General features: G+C 41.6%; 1 protein-coding gene across 3 annotated transcripts in view; it reads right to left on the reverse strand.

The window, feature by feature from the left end:
- Positions 1 to 5812: 5812 nt before the first annotated feature.
- Positions 5813 to 23738, reverse strand: part of zfhx4 (zinc finger homeobox 4) — a 79562-nt gene continuing 61636 nt past the window's right edge. For all 3 annotated transcript variants that reach the window (XM_087789083.1, XM_087789085.1, XM_087789084.1), the window contains 5 exons: positions 17280 to 17413; positions 16199 to 16399; positions 16000 to 16120; positions 10587 to 15917; positions 5813 to 10158 (listed from right to left, as the gene is read on the reverse strand). In XM_087789083.1, coding sequence (XP_087645209.1) covers positions 8606 to 10158; positions 10587 to 15917; positions 16000 to 16120; positions 16199 to 16399; positions 17280 to 17413 — 7340 coding nt within the window. In that variant the 3' untranslated portion in view covers positions 5813 to 8605. The remainder of the gene's footprint in view (positions 10159 to 10586; positions 15918 to 15999; positions 16121 to 16198; positions 16400 to 17279; positions 17414 to 23738) is intronic.

Genomic DNA, 23738 nt, shown 5'->3' on the forward strand with positions numbered 1-23738 from the left:
GAGACAGAAAGAGATAATCTTCCCTGTAAATGTGAGGTGTGCAGTGTTCAAATCTCTGAGATAATGGGAGGTAAAAAAAGATCTGATGCCATCTAGCTGATAACAATAATTTGACAGCTTCAATTCCTCCGCAGCAATCAGGGTTTAGATGATAGAGGCTGATTATGAACTGACTCCCGCAATCTTTTCATATCAACACAGGTGCCTTTTCCAAGTCGCCTTTATAGACCAAACAATCGGTTTATTGTTTTATCAGGAATGTGGATTATTTTACTGGAACATAATTATTTATCCAGATGTTTCATTTGGACAAAAGCCACTTAATTTATCTCTCTCAACCCTGAGTCTGGTCTCCTTTTATTCTCTCCACAAAATGTGGATTTCTTCCATTTCTTTCCCACTCCAGACCCCAGTGAAACAAGACACTCTTGGTTTATGTTTCCTACCACCTGTCAGTGCAGGTATTAACGCAGCTCAACCCATGAACTCCACCTCAGAATAAGGCCCGAGAAAAACAAATTAGACATTTTCAATCATTTTCAATTGAAATGTTGGCCAGTTCAACCAGCAGGATTAATTTCAGACTCACCATCTCTGAACCACAAGTGCTAGTGTGCTAGCAAAATTTTTTTATTTTACTTTGTTGTCTAAACAAGAAGGATCTGTCTCGCCTGCAGTTAATACAAAACTCTGCAGTGAGAATTCTGACTCGCTCTAGTAGCAAAACTCACATTTCCCCGATCCTTAAAACTCTTCACTGGCTGCCAGTTTCTTTCAGGATCAATTTTAAAATTATTGTTCTTACTTTCAGAGCTAATCATGGTCAGGCTCCTCCTACCATCAGTGATCTGATCCAGCCTTACACCCCAGCTCGGGCTCTGAGGTCTGTGGATCAGAATCTACTGATGATCTTTTCCGGGACTCATGTGTTTGTCTTATGTGTCTTGGCCTTTTAAAGTACATATTTGAACTGTGTATCCTTTTTGATTGTTAAAGCGCTTTGTGACCCTGGCCTAGAAAGGCGCTTTACAAATAACTATTACTTACTTACTTAGTTATTATTCGGTTGAGGAGAAGTAAAGACACATTTTGGGAGATTTTGAGGAAGAATATTTAGCTACCAGATGATGTTTAAAGTGATAGTTCACCCAAAACTCAAACTCATTTTCTACTCACCCTCATGTCGACAAAAGGTTGGGATTATTTTCAGAATAATCCGTTCATTTTTAGAGTTATAGACAAAAATCTTTGTTCATTTTAATGTAGCGTCTGGAGCTCAGTTGTCTTCGTCTTCATCTCCCACCAAAATTACACACTGAATCTTTCTAGTTAAAACATTAGCGGACACTGCTAGCTGCCTAAACCTTGCACGTGCGCACTGACACTTACAATGTGTCCTGAGGAAAGACTTCAGGAGATGACAGTGTGCCAGCTTCCGTTACAAACAGACTTTAAATATAGATTTATTAAAGTTTTTTTTAAACAATTCCTCTCGTTGAGGATTCAATATAAGAGGGATGTTACAGACGAACACCACAGAGGTAAATTGATGTTTTTAAGTGTTTATTGGATGAAGATGAAGACGCAGACAACTGAGCTCAAGTCACTACATTAAAATGAACAAATGTTTTTGTCTATAACTCTAAATGGAACAGATTACTCTCAAAATAATCCCAATTAAATCCTAATTTAGTCGACATGAGGGTGAGTAGAAAATGAGTGAAGTTAGAATTTTGGGGGAACTATCAATTTAAGGTGAAGTTGTTTTGGTGCTAACAAGATCAATTGACAGTTGATAATACTTCTGATTTATACCTCTTTGATGTGGTCGTAACCATCTTATTAACATCTGCTTCGTCGTAACATCAAGGAAGGAAACGTCGCACCTGATTGTTGAAGAACTCTGTTCAACTCATGGAGCCTAAAATACTGGACAAGGACATGAACTCCTCGTCCCCTCTGGTTGAGAACAATGGCCTTAGACTTAGAATGTCCTGATCCTCAGATTAAGTTACACTAAAAAGCGAGTACGTCTCATGGAGGTGTTGCCGCGATCGGGATCCCTTCGATAAGTACACCAAATCTCGCAGTTCACCGAGGCTACACCACAGAAAGAAAAAAGAAAGAAAAGAAAGCAGCCCACTGAAGTTAAGATCAAGACAGCTCACAAGGGGAAGCCAATTTAAATTCTCACTCGCTGCCAAACATGCAGACCAGATTCTGGCAACGGGATTGACAGGCCTGTATTAAAATATAAATTCATTCTTTGTGGGCGAAGGGTCAACTAATGGTCCAACATGAGACCTGGACGGAGGATCTTATTACAGCGACGGCGCTAACCTCTCCATAAACAGACAAATAAAAGCAGCGTCCCTCGCCCTGTCGCCTCCCTTTCTCCATTAATTTCTCGGCGGGAGTCGTCGCCAGACAAAGGTCTACATCAGAAACAGCCTAAACATCTGATTATAAGCTGTTTATCCTCTTTAAAGCGCGACAACATAGCAATGCCGATACGCGAGTGGCCTCAGATGTGATGCTGGTCAATATCTATTGACAGACAAATCATTGTTGTTGTTCTTCCATTTCGTCATTGTCCAGGTCCAATGCATGAGGGGCTAAACTGGGAGTGAATGTGATTGGATTTTCGGTCTCCATCATTAAATTCCCATGCGGGGAATACTAATTCCAGTATTTAGTGCGGTGATGCTAGGGCTTGCTTTCATCTTAAACTGATTCCAGTCTAATTAGATTGGGCATGTGGGGGGTGGTGGATGTATCCGTCTGGACTAATCCCTGCCTCTCTGTCCCAAACATTGTATTATCCAGAGAAAATCCATTGGCTGCGGGCTATTCAAAGCCAGATCTGCCTCCGCCACAGCCTCTGTACTGTATCATCTGGAAAGCTGTGGCTCGGAGGGAGCGCGGCGCAGTGAGGGTGGAACCTAATGGTCATGAGTGATGTATGGGTTGCAGAAGTCGCCATTTAGAATATACAGTAAACCTTTTACCGCGTATTCAGGGCAAGACCGTGCACTGCTGCCGCTGCCCCTTCAGCCCAGATGCCGGGACTTATCCTGATAATACTTCACTTCATGTCCAAATCTGGGCTATTGGGGGGAAAAAAAAACGACATTAAAATGAAAACTTATCAAGGGACAAAATAACAATAAAAAAAAAAAAGTCACTAATGAAATTATTATGAATAAGACTGGAGGAGTTTCACCATTAATTGATTTAAATCTTGGTATATGACGTGAGAAAATGTTGTGAATTTGTGATTTGAATGATTATTAATTCCTTTTTAAAGAGTAGCTTCAAGGCTGTTAAAGCTACACACTCTTAAACTCAATATAGCACAATAATACATACAATTTCAAGACCATTGTTGACGTAAAAATATGTTTTTAAAGGAATCTATATATTTTTTTTAATCGTTAAATTAACTATGTTATTAAACTATTATGCATCAGGGATTTCCATCTTAATCTTAAAATTACAAATGTTTATGAAAAGTATTTCCATTTTTTACAATCAGAAAAATTTATAAAAATAATAAATTTTTCATATATTGTAATTAAAAATATTGTGTTATCTCAGTGTCAAGGTGACCGGAAGGCCCAGAAACAAATGCGCTTGCAATATCCCTTTGTGTCGTCTCAGGGTCAAGGGGAACGACCTTCACCACTGCATATGTATTTCTCTGGAAGACGGTTCTCGGGCCTTCGGGTCACCTTGACACTGAGATAACACAATATTTTGAGGGTTGAATGTGCATTTTAGGTGCTAATATTGTATTAAATTGTACATTTCACTGACATGTTCAGTCTAGCATAGCATTTTAGCTAGAGTTAATTTGTAGAGTTAGAGTTAGTCCGACTTGTGGGGTGATATCAGGGAATTTATTTTAAGCTATTATTTTTATTGCTATTGGATTGAATAAAAAGGTTTTTCTATTCACTCTTTGAATCAGTTGGTAACAGCAGCTTAAAGCTTAAATTTCTCTCATGTTTTATTCTCCTTTTAATTAATTATTTATTTTTTGCCTGGACCATTTTGCAATATATATAAAAAGTAAAAACAATATTTCACATATATTTTGGTTGTGAATTATTTAATTTATTATGTACAGTATATTGACGGCATATTTTATCATTTTTTAATATATAATTTAATATACATTTTTTCAAGCGACTACATTTCGCCTTCAACTCTATTATACACGGTCCTACCGTTGATTCACGACGGGGGGCTTCATCATTTTCCTCCGTCCAGCACAGCGGTCTCAGCCACTGTGACATATAAATGGACATTAACTGCCGTCTGAATACACCGTAGTGCCGCGCGTGAATCTCTGGCAGACCACAGTGAAAACCATAAAGCGCTCCGGTCCTCCAAGTGCAGAGAAGGCCAGAGAAATGAAAGGCCTTCAGCCATTGTTCTACACAAAGGTCAAACACAATTCAATCCCATAATATAGCAGGGGGGGAGCTCTACCACAGCAATCGCCTCCACTTTAAGGGTGAGCAACAGGAAAGGGCCATTCAGCACAACTGCTGCCCGCTGAGAGCCGAACACATCCGTCAAGGGCGAAGGGTGTAGTTAGACGAAAGAGGAGAGGAAGGGAAAAAAAAAGGTGTTTCTGAAGGGTTTTACATGTCGGGGCTGTTTCGCCGACACACCCGAGTGTTCCGAGCAAGACAATAAAGGCCACAACAGATTGTGCGGGAGTGAAAAGATCCTCATCTTCACCCTCCATTTTTTTTTTTTTTTTTTTGCTGCCCTTGTGAAATTTCATTAGGTGGATTTAATGACTTGTGAATGTCGGCTTTCTCCGTGACCCCGACGCTGGTGGCCGGCTCGTCTCTCTGGCAGGGTGTGATGTATTGTGTCGAGATGTTCCTGATGTGCAATTTTTAATGTCATAGCATCTGACCTAAGAGACAAAAAAAAAGAACACCAACACCATTTTCAGCATTCACCATTTTGTTGCTACCTTTTAAAAAATCGGACTCAACATTTAACATTTAACAAGAGAGCTTTTAGATTGTAAAGCATGATTTATTACCATTTATATGTAACAATATGAATCAAAAAACGATTTTACATGTGTTAGAATATATATTTAAATGAATTTAGTATGGAAACAAACCATTATACTCCTTTTACTATTGAATAAAATAAAAGTCTACAATTATTAATGCCTTTTTTAAAAGGTATTTAACGTTTTTGACATAAATACACGTTTTTAACACAATACAATTGTTAACTTAACTATTTATTTCATTATACCATAACGCTTCTTGGATTTCCATCTTAATATTTGAATTACAATGGAATATATATGTTAATGAAAAGTATTTCCATTTTTTCTTATCAGACAAATATATATGAATTTGACATATATCGTAATTAAATAATAATGTCAGTAGATATCACATTTAAATTAATATTAGTACATTTCAAGCGATATTTAGTTAACAAAAGGCTCATGTTCATGTATTTAATTGATGATGTTGTCTGTGACATTTAAGTGCATTATAGTTGTAAAGCCAAGCATTTATTTGAAAAGAGATTCATCATAAACTTTGTTGATTACGAGTGAAATATTTGGAATAAATTGCGACAAACTTCAGAGGGATATAATCGTGAAAACTAAGCCTGGCGTGCAACAGTAAACTCTTTAGGTCTGATTACAAATTGACGTGGAAATGTCAGCGTAATTATCGGGATAATTGCATTTTGCTGTTTGTTTTCTGCGTCATTCCTTAATGATAATCTGAGACGGTGCATGAAGGGAGAGCAGAGACAGACGTGGTTTGCAGATACAGTTTTTAATGTATCACAACAATGAGCAACAAACATACTTGATGAACTATTTCCAGAAGTTGTTCAAATACCATCTACAATAAACGTCATTTCAACTATGACAACAGGTCTGTGACAAAATAAAAAAAAGGTTTCAAAACCATGTTATTACCGTGATACGGTACAGTTGATACCTCGAACAGTACAGTAACAAAAACTAATGCGACTACTCTCTATATATAAAACATCAATAACATTTTTGGTTTAGTTTATTTAAAGTTTTAGCCATAGGGGCTTCTTCTTATTAAAACCTCAGGGTGCATTTCCTATGTAACCCAGATGTTGAAGAGTACATACTGTGGAGGATATGATTGCGCCATGAAAATCCCTTTGACATCCAAGAAGAACAATTCCAATTTCAACCTTTTGAAGGCTGTCCCCAAGAACATGACACAATCCATCCATTTTTTTAAAAAAATGTTTTTTTTTTTTTTGTTTGTTTTTGTTTTTGGCTGCTGTGCAGTTGCAATATATATGTACAGTTATATTGTTGGACCATCCTTTTTGTTGGTTTGTTAGCATTTACCAGTCCTTAGTGTGGAAAGCGTTCTGTCTGAAGCTAACATCTTAGCTCGTGATGCCAGCGGAAAAGTTCAGTCTTGTAATGCTCGAGCCACAAGAGTGGGGAAAGGCAAAAAGCCAAAGTTGTGAAAAGCCTTTGGAATCAGGACAGTCGCTTAGGTTTGTACAATGGCAGAATTGCACCTTGGGAGGCCAGGATGTCTCTTATGAAACACAATCGAAAAGTGTCTTCAGGATAAAAGAAAATGTAAAACACTAGAAATCCAAATAATGACATTTGAAAAAAAAAAAGCTCACGCAGAAAATTAAAACTGACAGTTTGCTTTAAATCTTTGAAAAGAAAAACACTTTACAATAATAAAACATAATTGGAAATGTAACTTGGTTTCATTGTTTGAAACAATAACTAAGCATGGTCTGATTTAACCTGTCAAACAGTTGCATTACATGCTACTTGCTCATCTCAGAATAGGAAATACCAAAAAGCAATACATTTTTGCATTTCTTCATATTAATAAATTTGTACCATGCACAGCCAACTATGAATATGTACAACAGCTTTGCTTTCTTTGTTCACAAGAGCCTATTCTTTCATACAAATAGCCTGTTACTTTGGAATGAATCACGTTGGTTTCAATGACCAAACAAGAAAGTGATTCGTAAAAAGAGAGGAAAAAAAAAATCGAACACCCTTTGACAGCTTTCACATTCTTAGTTGCACAGCAAAATAACATAAGGTTTAAAACGAAATAGCAAAGCAAAACAAAGCAATTGATGGGTTTCTTTCTGGTTTGTAAGAATTGATGGCAGGCAAAATAACTCTACACAGTAGCAGCAAACTTTGTAATGTAATACTTTGCGATGTTGAAATCATGATGTGGAAAAATGAAAACTTGAATGGTAGATCGTCAGAAGTGCCCAGAGAATTGATGGGAGGACGTAAAATCGAAACCTGCACTTAATGGCAGCACATAGGTAACACTGATTTAAGTACATCAAATGGTATCATATACAACAGAAAATGTTGTTGCCCCCCTTTAAAGCAGCATATTTGCAAAACAAATAGTAAATGGTCATTCCGATTTTCTTTTTCTTTTGACTCTGAGACCAACTTGTACGTGAACAGTTTCAAGTATACAGTACTGCTTTCTCGGATGCACCAATTGTTAAATAGATCTCTAGATTATTAGGCATCACTCCTGTAACATATGTGGACCAATATGCTGCTGTAGACAAAAATAATAATTAAAATACAAAACATACGTACAAACAAACAGAAACAATAACTATTAAATTAACAAATGGCCTACTCATATGATGAAAAGACAAAATTAAAACAAAATAAGTGCACTATAGTCCAGACACAAGCAGGTACCGTAACAGTACAGCATTTCACAAATGAAAATTGTTATATTCACATAATCCGAGTCTATCAAAACTAGAGTTATTACCTCTTCAGAAAAGGGTGAGAGCAGAGGTAAAAGTGAGAAGGTAAGAGTTGGCACAGATTAGTATACACTACATGAAAAAAGGGGCTGAGAAATAGATACAGTTTGCTGTAATACAAACTGGCAAACACAGGGGCATCTTACACATTTACTTCTGCATTCTAATTCCCTAAATGGCAAAACCGTATGGTCTTTTTTTCTTAGGGCAAAACTGAAAGGATATGCACATCGTCCATTGTAACAGTTATATTGTCTCTTGGTACTCTATACACACCAAGGAAATGCGTTCAATAAAGCTTGACATGTTTTGGTTATAAGCCAAGTGTACCCAGGCTTGTTGCTGCTTTAACAAATGAGAAATGTATGTTCTGACCTGAGAATTTAAAGCTACTGAATTACACCTATCTAAACTAAGAGAGATTCTCTTTGAGGGTTCTGGATCGTCATCCCATACAGTACATGCTAGCATTTGGAAAACAATCCAGCTGAGGTGCAATTTGCTATCGTGAGAGTTTTTGGCTTGAAACAAGCCCCCCAAAGGGAGCCTGTGGGATTTTTCCTACTCCATTTTTGTATACAATATAAGCTCAGTCAAGCATCTGCAACAGTTCTGTCCATAACAAAAATCAATCTTGCCAGCATATCAATATGGGAAAAACAATCCTGAGTCAATCATTTGGTACTGTAATTTTTTGGGTTAAGAGAAACTTTGGAACTGCAGTTTAAAAAGTCTTATTTTTTTCTTTAAGCAAGGGATCCTTTTGTCACTCCTACACACTGAACATATCCATTCTGATACTACTGAAGTTTGCGTCTAGGCCAGAGGCCGGCTTAGCCTTGACTTCCAACGCGTTATCTAAGTCCTCCAGCTTCTGGCTTAGCTCATTGTCAGACTCATCTGAACAACTCTCGGTGGGTAGTGAAGTTGGAACCCCTGAGGTGCTGCAGGAAGTTGAGGTAACCGTTGAAGGTGAGGAAAGGGGGGGAGGAGGAGAGGCAGACGGGGAGGAGGAAGCAGCTTTCCGGGCTGTGGTGGCCTGGAACAGGACGTTTGGCCAGGACTTCATGGACAAGCGAGAGAGATGAGGAAAGGTGTTATTAGAAGAAGCTGCAGACTGCGAGGTAGATGTGGTGTTAGGATTAGGGGAGCAGACAGAGTGAGGTAATAATCTAGTATGCTCTTTGGCATTTCTCATTGCTTGTTTGATTGTTTTCTCTTTGTGCAAGCTTGACTGAAGATGTTGGCCAAGTGCTTCATTCCCAATAACAACCACATTGCAGGCAACACAAGTGTAGTTACTGACTGCCTTCCGAAGCACTGTCTCTTGCAGGTCAGTAAAAGGATGTCCAAAGTAACACAGGGACTTTTGATGACGCACCACTGAATCTTCGTCAGCAAAAATCATCTGGCACTTCCTGCATATAAACTCATGCTTGACTGACGGTACAATAAAAGCATCTGGAAAATCCGTGGTACTTTTGGTATCTGTTTTCGGTTCTTCTTTTGTGCTTTCTGTTGAAGAGCCCGTGTTGGTGTTGTCAAAAACATCAATAGCCTCTTTTGGTTTAAAGGTGTTGGTTGTAGCGCTGGGGGTTAATGCCTTCACATGGGCTGCTTTTTGTTGTTGCTGCTGCTGTTTCTGCTGCTGCTCAAGTTGCTTCTGCTGCTGTTGCTGCTGTTTTTGCAGGGAATCTTGCAGCGATTGCTGGTACTGCTGATACTGCTGCAGGAGAGCAGTGGGAGAGAGACCAGCGGCCATGGCAGCTTGTGGGACAGATGCTGGACCATATGGAAACATGTTTTCCATTCCACAAAGTGGTGGGAAGTATCCTCCTGCTTGGACCCCTCTGGGAAGCTGAGGGGAGAAGCAATTGGGAAACCCAGGAAGGAAATAGGGCAAGAATTGCCCCCCTAAGAATGAACTGGGATCCCCAGCAGCAAGAGCATTCTGAAGCGCCTGCAGTTGGTTGTTATCCAGAGCAGCTTCAACTCCTGGCTTGCCTGCAGCTTGTTTCTCCCTTTTCTTGGCCACGCTGATGGTTTCTGTACATTGGCTGCTCTCATTCTCGCTGCACTTCACCTTCATCTGAGTTGGCTTGTCTCCTGGTTTCTTACTGGTGTCCCTCTCTGGGTCTTTAGCTTGCTGCTCTGTATGGTTTACTGCTGCCATGGGTGTGGAGGGGACAGGAGGAGGAAGAGGAAGTGGAGGAGGAGGAGGAGTCTGCAGAAGAGTCTTGGTTGGGGTAGTGCTGAGAGACATGGCAGGAGATGGGGTGGCTGGTGTAGGGAACCCAAGCATGCCAGCACCGGGAGACGCTAAAGCTGAAATACAGTGGTATATAGATATGGAAATATTTAATATTTTGTATTCAAATCCAAATCACTATGGAAATTTGTTTGCATGACAAGATAAACATACTTCTGTCCTGTATTATCTGTAGTTAGATTTTGTTATGGAGCAAAACTGTCACATGTGCTTTATAATATCTTTCGTTTGCCAATATATTAAATTAGAAATATACAAAACATACATGACAAGAAAGCATAAACAAACATCATGATTAAGATACACATCATATAAAAGAAATCTCCTCTGAAGCGGACACTTTTTTCCATGCATTATATCCCACCTTTTCTTGTTTAAAATTGTTTTTGAAAATAACAACTATGAATTACAACACATTGGTTTAGAATAAACATCAGTTCATAAAAGTTAGAGTCTATTTAACATTTTTGTCATACTAACTCACCAGGTGTGTTGGGTGGAAAAACAGGAAGAGACGATGGCCCATTAACCCCAGGAAGAAGCACTGGCGGTAGGCCAGATATCCCTGGGTAGCCTGAAGGCAGGCTAAGGCCATGAAGTGCATTATTGTTGTCCACTGCATTCTGCTGCTGGCCAGGCAGGCATAGTCCATCACCAACTTTCTTCATGCGGTCCAGCTCTTGCTGTGCCATAAGCTGTCGGACAGTGGTCGGTGCTAGGTAGTCCTTTTCTCTATCTACCTGGTTCCCCAGGGTTTCTTGCACTTTGGCTATGTGCTGTTTGGAAAAGATGTGGTCTCGGATGGACATGCGTGCAGTGTACTTCACACCACACAAAGTACACTCAGGCCTCGGCCCGTCCGGTGAGCCTTGACTTATCATGAATGGCTTTCCAATATTGATCTTGAATTTCTTTTCTTTAGCCCTGGCATTCTGGAACCACACTTGGACAACACGCTTCGGCAGTCCAATTTCATTTCCCAACATCTCACACTCCTGCATTGTTGGGGTGCGATAGTCACTAAAACAAGCTTTGAGGACTTTAAGTTGCAAGTTACTCATCTGGGTCCTGAATCGCTTGTGGCCTGGCCTATCTCCAGAGTTGCTTCCTTTGCCAGACTTGAAACCCGAACCGAATGGACTTGGGGAACTCGGATCTGCCAGGCTTGATGACTCACTCCTGTCATTGTTTTCGTCAAAGTCATCATCTCTAGAGCTGTAGTAGGAGTCACAGTCTTTTCCAGAGAAACTGAGAGCAGGGCTCACCATACTGAATTGGAACCTGTCACTTCCACCATCAGAGTTTGTTCCAAAATTAGTTTTGTTGTCATTGAGTTTTTCCATCGCATTTGATGTAAAGTTCTCCACTTCATTGTTGTTTCCCTCGTCTCCAGTTGTAGCATCACTGATTGCAGTGTTAATGGATGATGTCTCATCAAAGTCCATTTTATTCAATTCATAGGATGCTTCTGCTGAGTTTACATTGGGCCCTTCAGTTTCATCACATATTTCAGCTTTTAAGGATGAAGGGCTTAAGAAGTTTTTTAACTGAGCTTCAGATGTTTTTACTGGAGTTGATGATGCCGTTGGCAGCTCATACTCATTTGGCTCAGTCTTCGTAGGCAGCTGGGTGAAGTCAAAGAAGTTGAACTTTGGGCTGTCACCTCTGTCATTGTCTTGAGTCATCATTGGGCTTGGAGGCAAGCTGAAACCTGCTTGCTTTGCTTCATGCCAGTGTCTAGATCTGATGTGACTATCTAGAGCTGACTTAGCCTTGAACAGTGCTCGGCAAAAGGGACATTTCTTGTGGGACTGGGTAGGCCCTATAGCCCTAAACTGTCCCTTTCTTTCTCGAGCTCGGGTGTTTTGAAACCACACTTGTACAACTCTTTTTTTCAAACCAACTTCTCTTGCAATGTGATCCAACATTTTCCTTGTTGGGTTAGAGTCAAGTAGGTATTTGTCGTAAAGAATCTCAAGCTGTTCTGGTGTAATAGTGGTTCTCAATCGTTTATCTCGGTGTTGCTCTTCTCCACTAATTCCTCCATCTTTATCATTTCCTCCTTCATCCTTATCATCCATTTTTCTCTTCATTGAACCTGACCCAACTGCAGAAGACAGACCAGATCCTCCTTGGGAGTGGATTTGGGAGAGACCTCCTGACAGTAACTGACTGGCCATTAGTGGGTTGTTTGGATCAAATATCATATAGGGCATGTCGATGGGCCTTTCGAGAAACTGTGAATGAAGGAATTGGTTTTGGGCAGCTAGGAAATGCATGTGCTGGTGCTCTTGCCATAGCTCCACAGTTGGGAAAGCAATCTTACATTGGTCACATTGATACTGAAGCATTTGGTGGGGAAGGCTGTTTGTCAGTGAAGAAAGCGCTAGGGAAAGAGGACTTGAGGGAACTGCAGCTGCCTGGGGTTGGGAATGAGGTCTGGACATTTGTGGCTGTGGGGTTTTCTGTGGAGGAGGTTGAGGTGTACAAGCTTTTGATGGTCTTGGCTCTGGCAGTGCTTTTACCACTGGTGAAGGGGCAGTTTCTGTCTGTTTGGTTTCAGTTTCGGCAACAGCTTCTGGTTTGGGTGATATTTTTCCCAGGCTAGGAAGAGGAGAGGAGGGTAATGGGGAACTTGAGCCAGAACTCGTTGCAGTCCCCAGTTGATGCTTGGATGGTTCAAAGGTCAAATGGCTGTTCTTTGTCTGACATTGCTCAACAGAATCCAAGTAGTCCTCACAAGAGTTGTCTTCATTCCCTTCTTCATCTTCATCTTTGTAACACAGTTTTTTCTGGTGGGTGATCAGATCAAAGATTCGTGGGAATACAATGCTGCATTTTTTACACTGATATTGCATGTTGCTGGTTCTTATGTACCGCTCGTTGGTCAGCTCCTTTTTCTCACAATCCTTAGCATCAGCCTGGTTTTCATAGCTTTTGCGAGCTTTTTGGCGTGCATTTTGAAACCACACAACAATGACACGGGTTGGCAGATTGAGCACAGTGGAGAGTTGCTCAATTTCATCATCTTTTGGATAGGCATTGGTATCAAAAAAATCTTGCAGTACCCTTAACTGATAATCAGTGAATCTGGTCCTGGAAGATCTCTTATTGATAGCAGAGTCAGATCTGTAGTACTCATGTGTGCCTAGCTGGGACTCCAATCTAATATCCTCCAAGGTTGTAATGGGAGGGATACTGAAATTGTAAGGAGAATCTTTACTCCGCTGCCTTTCTTTAAAAAGGGTATTGCGGAACCAGTGCTTTATAACCTTTTGGGGCAAACCAGACTTCTCAGACATTTCTTGAATTTGTTCTTCATTGGGTGAATTGTTGATGTCAAAATTAGCACGTAGGATTTTCAGCTGATCATCAGTAATGCGTGTGCGTGGGCGCTTGAACTGGGATTGGCGAAGGAAATTGGGATCAAGACCAAGTTGTTGTTGGCAAAGCTGCGTAAGGTCAGATGAAAGAGAGTCCATTGTAGGCAACTGAAGGGCAAGTTGATGAGGAAACCCAGGTTGCTGGACAGACTGCATCATTAAAGGTGAGAAAAGTGGTAGATCTAATGGAACTTGGAGTTGCACTTGAGGGGGTGCAGGAGGGGCAGTAGCTTGTTGAGTAGGTGGTTGTGGCTGTGCTTGTGGTGGAGGTGGCACTGCCTGGTGACCTGTCTGGTGTGGGATATGATGACTTGCAGTAACTGGAGAGGGGGTTGGAGTTTGAGACTTAATCGTTGTTGGAGTTGAGGGCTGTGACACTGTCCCTTGAGTTGGTGCAGGTGGTGGAGGGGGTGGTGGTGGTGGCGGTGGAGGAGGTGGGGTCTCAGGAGAAGCAGGGTTTATTGGATAAAGTTTGTCATAAGCCTCTCTGTATTGCTGGGCAAATTTCTCGAGCTCAACATATGGAAAGAACTGGCTGTGCACATGCTCCTGGTGGCTTTTGAGGATGAGCATATTTGAGAAGAGCTTACCGCACATTCCACACTCAAGCTTATCCGTGTTTATTTCCACGCGTTCAACTCCGTCTTTCTGTTTCTTTTGATTTTTCTGACGATTTTCATTGTACTGAATTACCAGTTCAAATCCAAAATTCTCCAGTAATGCTTTGGCTGCATTGCCCCTAGCCCCTGACACGATGCGTGGAGGGGGAATCAGTGGCTCGGAGAACTTTGACTTTTTGTCTTTGTTTTCTTTTAATCCGTCGTCAAAACCATTTTCCATCTTGGCTTTGTTTTCTTGTTTCTCAAAATGTTCTTCAGCCTCTCTTGACATCTGGATTTCAGACACTGGAACAGAGGTTGACTCCAGCTTCGTTTTTTGGTTAAGAAGCTGTTGGTTTTTCTGCTGCTGAATCTGAGATGAAGACATTTGCTGATGTTGAGCTTGAACTTGGGCTTGCTGCAGCTGATGTTGTTGTTGCATCTGCTGTTTCAAGTCTTCCAGAAATGATCCAGTAAGACCGGGCATCCCAAAGGCGGCTGCTGAATGCAGTGCAAGTTCTGGGCTGAGATTAAATTCTGCACCCGGGATATAGAAGGGGAAGAGAAACTGCGGCTGCTGAAATTGCAGCAATGCCTCTGGTGTCATTGGGAAATGAGGAAAGAATGCTGGATTGAGAAACTGAGGCTGAAAGAAAGCTGCCTGTTGCTGGAGCTCATGTTGGAGCTGCATTTGCAGTTGGGCCGAGGACTGTGCTGACTGATGACTACTTGTTTGTGCTGTAAGGTGATCAGAAGCCGATGCTTGTTTTGTGGTCATGGTTTCTTTTAGTTCGGTTATATTTTCTTTGTTAGTAGAGGGTGTTCCACTTCTAGCAGCCTCTGAGTTGTTCCCCTGTGTGCTTGGAGCAGGACTTTTGGCTGGACCACTACTGCTAGAGATAGTGGTGCTGCTACTTGTCTCGGTTTTGGCTGATCTGGCTTTGGTCTGGTGGAGAACTGACCTCATGTGGATTTCAAGTGTAGAGCTTTGGCTATAAGCAACATTACAAATGCTGCATTTAAATGGCTTGTTATCGATGTTGTTTCCCGTTTCGTGTGGGACTGGACTCGAGGCCTCTTGAAGCACTTTTTTCAATTTATGAAGATGAGACACTGAATTGTAGTGGACTAGGAGTATATTTTTCTGGGTAAATGACTCCTTGCACACCGTGCACTTATATGGCCGAGATGGGTCCAAAAACTTCTCCATTGTAAAGTTGGGTCCTTTTCTAAATGGGAGGGTGCGTTTTGGTTCTGAGCCCATGTCGTCTATCAAAGAACTACTATCACTGCCATTAGGGCTGGGCTTTTCCTCCTGATCAATTTCGTCATCTTTATCCAAGTCATTCTCAAAGGCCTGAGCTTCCTCCAGAGCCCTGGCTTCACTCTCAGTGATGTCTCCGTTGATTGGGAGATTTCCAATAAGCTGCTGCACCTCTGCTTCACTTAGTTCTGGATGTCCATTTTCTAAATGTTTTCTGAGGGCCAGGAATGTCCTGAAGCTGCGCTGGCAGAGGCTGCACATGGTTGCCGCTCGGATGGCGTGATACTGGGAATGTATCTGAAGCTTCTGCATGGTCTTGAAGGCTAAACTGCAGTGGTTGCACCGATACTTGTAGACGTGGCGATCAGATACAGACAGCTGCTGCTGCTGCTGCTGGAGCTTCTGAAGCTCACTGATATGCTCCTGCAAAGTATCTGGGGACTTGCAGTCTTGTCCTAATCCACTAGTTCTTTTCCATTCAGGGACTTCTGAAGCCTCTTTTGGGGGCTTGAGCTCTTCGCTCTGAAGATCCATTTCGTTCTTGTCTTGTTCGTCTTTTAAGGCGTTTCCTGTAAAAGAGAATACGGTTACACAACTTTGCAATAGAAACAACTAATTCAAAACCAGGTGAATTCAACCTACTGATCTTACCTTGGGAGTTTCCCGACCCATCAATGGGGGAAGAAGAAGAATCCACTGTGGAAAGTCCTTTGTCATGTCCAGTTTGGGAATGCATTAGATTATTTGACGTTGGTGCTTCAGGTCCAACAACCTAAAAAAAACAGAAAAACATCATTGTTAGTCCTCGTAACGTATACGGTACATGGTAGTTTTTGATAACTATACGTACTGTCATAATCAGCTTCTCCACACAGTCTGGTGCCACACTGTGCAGGTGAGTGAGGTGCAGCTGCAGGTGAATCTTGTTGCTCAGAACATCCTGGCACAGTGGGCAGCGGATCACTGGCTGCATGGAATGTTGCGACATCACATGGAGCTGCATACGGTTCGCGTCTTTACTGCTGTAGTTGCAATATGGACACTGTTGAACCTGAAAGAAGTGCAACACAAAGACTTAACGCTGGAAGGCAGCCTTCTAGCCTCACGCGCCTCCTCAAATCTGAACATCCATCATCAAACTTCCTTCCATGCCATTTCCAATAAAGCGGGTAATTCAAACATAATTTCCTTACAACCCACTTGTCTCACGTCATGCTCACCTGCCATAACGATCCATTTTTCATAAACCACATTTCAGGTAATTAACTTAAGTCGTCCAACTCATGCAATTTTATTAGGGCAAAAAACGAACAGTGGGCCAGAATTTTTAATCAGAAGATTACAAATGACAAAGGTGTGTACTCTGCCCAGCTTTGCCTTGCCCTCATTACAGGGAGTACTTTTAACATAGCTGCCTCCGCACCACCTGTCTTAATAGAATCCATTTCTGAAATGACAAAGTCTTCTCTCCTTACGGGGTCCGCAACCAGACGAGCTAATACTTCATAATCTAATTTAAAAACACATATAATTTAAAGAGATGCAAAAGGGGGACAGGAGGCGGGGAGGGGCAGCCCTGGTGCAGGTATTCCACTTAAGAACATAAAGGCCTGACTTCTGTGCTTGACTCTAAAGAGGTCTGTCAGAGGGGAATGGCAGGCAGAGTTTAACCCTTTGATAGGAAGCTGGTGCCAGCAATTGCTGAACGCTTAGCTTTGCAGTTTTTCTGCTTACGGTTCCACGTGTTCCCATTATCTCATCTCACAGTGACAGTGAAGGTTAATGCTTTGTGAGATGAACCTGCCTCATTAGTTATTAGTGTTGCATAAATGACCTCCGTCAACAAATGCAAAGTGATTTTTTTCGGTGGGACTTCCGAAGGTAACTTAAGTTGTAATTTCTTTTTAAGTGCGGTCATGAAGAGGACTTACCAGCTCATTGGAGGAGGTCTTGCCTTCAGCAGACTTGGGCCTCTTGGGTGGGCTCTCCATTTGGCGATCATGTGAAAGAGAATGCTTGCCCATCATGTTGGGTCCAGTGGTGTCTTTGGATGTGGCATTCACTCCTGTAGATGGAATGAGAAGAAGTTGAGAATATATCCATGTGTTTAAGAGGCTAAAATAAAAAAAAGAACACATTTCAAACATCAATATCAATGGAATCAATAACCCTTGCGTTATCTCAGGGTCAAGATGACCCGAAGCCCCTGAGACAACACAAAGGATACCACAAACATATTTTTTCAGGCCTTAAATGGTAGAAATATGTTTATTACCAGAAGGAGGTTATGTGATTGTTAGAGATGGTAATATTTTAAAAGTACTTATTCATCCAATGTTAACGATACAATGGAGTTAATTAGTCAGAATACTTCCTGTTTGCTGTTATTCCAAAACAATTGTTGAGCGAAATGACAATACAATCATAGGTGTTTCTATGGATTTGATTGTAAGCTGTCTTTTATAAAGCTTGTTGGTAAAGGTACCCGCTCTCTGAGTGCTTTTCTAGTTTTTTACTCTACTCTATTGCAACAGATAAATCAAGTTTCTTTCCTTCTTAGAATGTCTCCAGCACACAAAGTGGCGCGGCAACTATAATTCGACGGAAAGCTTGGATAAGTACGGGAGCATTAGTATTCCAGGGAACATAGGTGATGATTTACATGATTTCAGAGGAGGACAACACACGCATGGATAACTCGAGCTGTATCATTTACATTCATACACACTGACGTTTTTTTTTTTTTTTTTTCTCTTCCTGCCCCGAGGACATGCGAAATGGAGAAAAACTCGGGCGGACTCATTATCACAGCACGACATACATTAAATGTTATGGTAATATTATACACTTCATTAGTTCATATACATTTCCCCAGCTGCCTCAACAACTTCACTGTCTGCGAGAGATGCTGAATTTTCCTGAGCTCGGTCACGGCTGGTGGTACGTTGGGAGCACTTTTTTTTTTTGTGTGCATCTGCTTCCCCGCGTCCGTGTAAGCGTGTGTGACGTTAACAACCGAGCGCAGAGCGAAGAAGATCAGCCGCTGGTTGTATTTAGTAAACGCCGCGGCTAGTGATAAATCTTTCATTAGCCTCATCCTTAGATACAGACCGTGCTGCTGCAATTTACCCACTCAATGCAAAACAAAGACACAAGCCACAGCATCTCTTCCTCCTTTTCCATCTTTCCTCGCTGCCTCTTCCTCCCTAAGCAATCTCCCCACTTCTCCTGGAGCCCCCACCCCCCCACCTCCCTCGTCTGGTCACTCAAGGCAATATGTGAGCCTCACTCTTGCGAATCAACACTTCACGCTGGATGCACAAATGAAAAAAAAAAAAAAAGAGAGAAAGAAATCAAAGCAGTGATACATGGAGAGGGCTGAAAAAAACATTTTTTTTGTATTTCATATTATTCCCCGGCTCATGTTTGTATTGGGGCGCATATCAATTCCTCTGGCCTGTTCATGCATTTTAATTCTGTTGCATTAAGTAGGCGTTCCACTTATTTTATTTGTAATCCCCTATATCTGGAGCCTGAAATATTGGCCTGTCAAAGAAAGTGACAAGAGAGGGGGGGAGGAGGAGGAGGGGGAGAAAAAAAAAAAAAGGGGCACTATGTGAATTTTCCAAGAACATCCCAGAATTGGTCTGGGGCTCAGAATAGCGAGGTAATCCTGTATTCCACTGCCAGTCAAGAAGCCTGCACGGATCTGTGTGTCGTCTGTGACAGGCCTCTGACACTCGTAGGTCAGAATGGAAGCTCCCGACACATCCCTGACCTTTCTGAAGCGCTACCCCCCCCACCCCCCCACCCCACACACACACACACACACACATCCCAACCCCCCACCCCTGCATTTATTATGACCATTTCTAATTTCAACTTTCAATTTTGGCCTCCATCTTTCCCTCAATTTGCAAGTAAATTACATCCACGTGCGCAAGAAGAGATGAGGCGATTGTCAGACGAGGCGCCGCGGACACGTTCACAATGCGGCGGCGGCGGTGGGTTGGGGGGGCGTCGGGGGTTTGAAGAAGCCCGGGCTTCAGCATTGATTACCGTCAACGCATGTTTGTGTTGTGTGTTTATGAAGATGCACTTGCACGTCTGTCCTTCCGTCTTTTTTCCGTTCGACCGAGCACTTTCATCAACACTTATGACACTCGGACGGAGGAAAAAAAAAAGAAATCTGTGGGTTGACCTTGAACGCGGCTCCCGGTTTGACCACTTAGGAATTTTAAATGCTTTTGACTGAATAATAAAGATGTTTTTGAAGCATTGGATTGCATTTTTTAGACGCGCCCGGTGTCCTCCGAAAAAGACGTAATGACTTTCAACATCCGTACGCAGCTGGTTGATAAACTCACAGCTTAAAAGGTAAAATAAATAAAAGCGTATGTGAGCGACGACTGAACACTATTTGCTCAGAACTGCATCACATGCACTTGATGACTTTTTCTCATTTCACCCTCCCTCTCCACCATCATCCCTCCATCTTTATGTGGGCTCCACCAGCTGCAGACCAGTGAAGCGGGGGGCCAGAATAAACCTTGTGCTACAACCCCCCCCCCCCCCCCCCCACCTTCCCTCTGATGACAAATGTCTGCATGCAGCAGGACCTTGCTTGATTAGATAAATCAAAAGGTGATTTATGACATTCAACCTTTTTTTTTTGCATGGTAGGGGGAGAGCGCAGCACACTCTCCACCCATCTTTATTTGTGACTGTCAATGGCGTTTAAGGTTCGTCGTTGTGTTCACAATTGTATGTGTTGAACGAGGGCTGCTTGTATTGTTACCAGGGAAGAATAAAAGCAAATCGGCCGTAGACTCGTGGAAAAAATAGGTTCCTATGATACGATATTTGGCAAGAGTAAAACAAACATGATCACAATTATGATTCTATTGACTGTTGATTTACATTATTGGAATTTATTTTTGTATCTAAAGGCAAATAACTATTAACTCCTGCTTGTATCATGCAACTTAATGACAAGAAAATTAAAATATAATACTTATTTCGGGAGTAGAACCCTTATATCCATTGATGCTATTATCAAAACACATGAAATTGTCGGAATATCATCTCCTAAATGATCTTTTATTTCCTTCTTATCAATATATTTGTGTGAAAAAATGTACGTTTATATAATAAAATCAACAAATCCATGGGTCAAATAATTAAAACTGACGATAAAGTACAATTTCTTTTATTATTATTGTGTTATGTGTGTGTAAGTTTGTAAGTTATTATTGAAAAACCTTCAAATAATACTAATATTACATGTGTATGCTAAGGTTATGTTGGAAAACCCATGGGAACAAAACCAACAAAGGTTTTTTCTTATCAATTGTTTAATCCCAACTTTCTTTTTAAAAATCAATCTATTTTAGAATCTGCCCTTCCAGGTCAGAGTGTGTGGGCAGTCGGGGGCAAAACCCAACTAAAAACAAATTACATTTTTGCACGAACAATCATCTCTTCTATCTCTAAAACAGATTTGTGTGTATCAGTGACATCATCGGCACAACGTCTGGACTTCCAAAGCAATCACACACTTTTTTTTTTTTTTCATTCTTTCCATTTCTACCTCACCCGACTTGGACAATTATTTTCCATTCTTGACGTTTCATTTGATGATAAATGAGAAAAGCCCACAAACATGAGGCGGTGAGGGGCCGAGGGGGTGTGTGTGTGTGGGGGGGGGGTTGAGGGGGGGGGTTGTCAATTGAGCGGGAGCAGGCTGGGTGGCGGCAGCTTGGATTTAGTATTCAATTTAGCCGTCCTGAACTCTGGCAGACTGGCTAAGGTTACGGAGCAGTAAATCTTAGAGGGAGAGCCGGGCCAAAATGGGCCAGGGAGGGCTGGCCGGCGTGATTTACTGGCCTACTGCTCTGAGGTTACGCATTAGGCTGACCCCCGGTCACCTGATAACATTACAGCCACACACTCTGAACCCCAAACTCCCGCTGAAGCACTCAACAAGCCCGGAGCTTGCTAGAGGGGAAAGCAAGAGGAAGGGAGAGTCCGTTAAGCAGCAGCTGTCTACTAGTTTTGTGTTTTTAATGACCCGCCCTTTCTCGCCCAACTTCATCTGATAAGAGTGTCATATTTGACTAATCTTCTTAGACACAGAGCCACAAACACAAACATAAAAATAAGTGCTCCGGGGGCCTCTAATTAAACATGGTAAAATCTTTAATATATTCTCATTTCTTCCCGCTACGATGGAAATCCAGAGTTGGCTGAACTTGCCAGAAACGTCTGTTTGAATTGATTCTTATTGAAAAAGACAAACGAAGTATAGAACATAAACCCAGATCCAGGACAGGGTAGGAGATGGATGGAAGATGTATTGGTTTTGTCGTAGAGAAAATGTAAAATATTCACAATACATTGCACAGAACAACAAATGGATAATTACATTTGATCCGCACAAAGCAGGAGGTCAAGAGCGGCAGACGTCGAAGCCTGACTGCGTCTTTTAAGGACAGTCAATTTGAAATATCTGATCTTTCTCTTGTTTCCTGCTTCATCTGGACATGATCTCGCATAATATATATAAAGCAAACTATTTGGCTGAGGAAACAATGAGTTATTTCTTCGCTAATTTGAAGCAGGTAAATGTATGTAATTTCCTAAGGCCGCCTTGGCTCATTTCCAGGCTGGGACCTTTTGTTTAGTGGCTTATTTATAAGAAGTGGGCCCCTGAGCCATGGTGGTGAAATGTGCCATCGACATACCGAGCACAAAGCTATCTGGAAGTAATCCACATTGGGGACATTTGCATGGAGAATGCAACATGGATTATAATTAATCTAAAGTGACATGGGATTTGAAAAGACAATATAAATGAAGGAGGCGAAGAAAAAAAAAAAGGCCCCTTTTCTGTCGCATGTCACCCTCCCCCCTCCCGGTTACCCCATTTTTCTGTTAGTCTTTCTTCCCCTCTTCTATCTATCAGCCCCTCTTTGTTTAAAGGATCTTCGTCTTGGAGATGAAGTGCGCAAACACACTGCTCACTTGGTCACACTGTAATCCCATCCCTGGAGATCTCCATATGGACACACACGCGTGCAGCAGATCTGAACGTTTCCAAGCCTGCCGGAGATTTGGGGCCGCGGAAGATGATGCTAAATCTTACTAAGCTGGAGCAAAGAGGGAAAACAAGGCGCTAGCATAACAACAAACTGAAACAACAGACTGCTTCTTTTTTCAAAACCCATTTGTATCCGAGGCAGAAGGGAAGATGGAATCCCACCGACTTCCAGGCTGAACTCTCTTGACAACACATTCCACTAACTCAAGTCTGACTTTTGGTTTTTTAATCTGACTCACCTCATTCATTCATTCAAAACTGCAACATTAGACTCAAGATCAGACTGTTGTGACACCAAAAAGATTTAAGGACATATAAAAAAAGAGGATTACAAGGGAAATAAATCTTATTTTAATATAAATAATTTGAATTGATTCAATTTAAAAAGGAGATTATTTGGTTTAAGGGACTAGGAAAGATTCAAGTGAAAGAAACAACTTTAACAAACCATTTTTAGAGTTACATTTTTTTATATCAAGACACTCCTGAGCTAAGTCTGAGAGTTTTACTCTGACCTCATGAGGACCACATAAATACAATGGAAGGGCTTCTAGTTGCCCATTGGCCGCACTTTAAAATGGTCTTAAATGGTCAAACGGATACTTTCAATATGGTATTTTTCACTGTCGCTTTTTTTAATTTTAAGGAAGGTTATGCCTTCACAATTACATGGATATTGACATGTACAATTCGTAAAGTACTAGTAGTAGTTCATGAAAACTGTCAGAAATATAGTACAATTATAAACAGGAAAGACTGTAAAGTATCTTCATATATATATATATTTATATTATTTGGTTCAGGGTCGCCTGTGTCCTGCAATGAATCGATTGAATTTGCAGTAAAAAAAAAATCCTGACTGATTTTACGAGATAGAATTCAGACAATCTAGCCGTGGCTGGAGCGGCGGGCTCGACTGGAACGCCTTTTCTGCATGTGTGTGACGGTGTTAAATGGCGCTGGAGGTAATATGCGACAGTAAATGCATGGACGGTGGTTCCCCGCCAGTCCGTCAGACGGTCCTGTCAGAGAGATAGAGCTGAAAGATAGATGACTAGCCAGACTAATAGGCCCCCGCCTCACTCAGCCCTCCTTCTGCCTCATTGAGCCTCACATCATGGAGGTACAGTCGCAGGAGGGAGGAGATATGAGAAGGTGTCTACGTAGATGAGGGCGGAGGTCGGGGAAAGCGGTAGACCCCTTGCGATGACAAAGAGAAAAAAAAAAAAAACAACAACAAAAAAAAAAAAACAGCACCAAGACCCCATGTAATATTCATCCCCGGCTATGG

The sequence above is a fragment of the Callionymus lyra genome, chromosome 4 (assembly GCF_982586985.1).
Source record: "Callionymus lyra chromosome 4, fCalLyr1.hap1.1, whole genome shotgun sequence".
Classification (NCBI taxonomy): domain Eukaryota; kingdom Metazoa; phylum Chordata; class Actinopteri; order Syngnathiformes; family Callionymidae; genus Callionymus; species Callionymus lyra.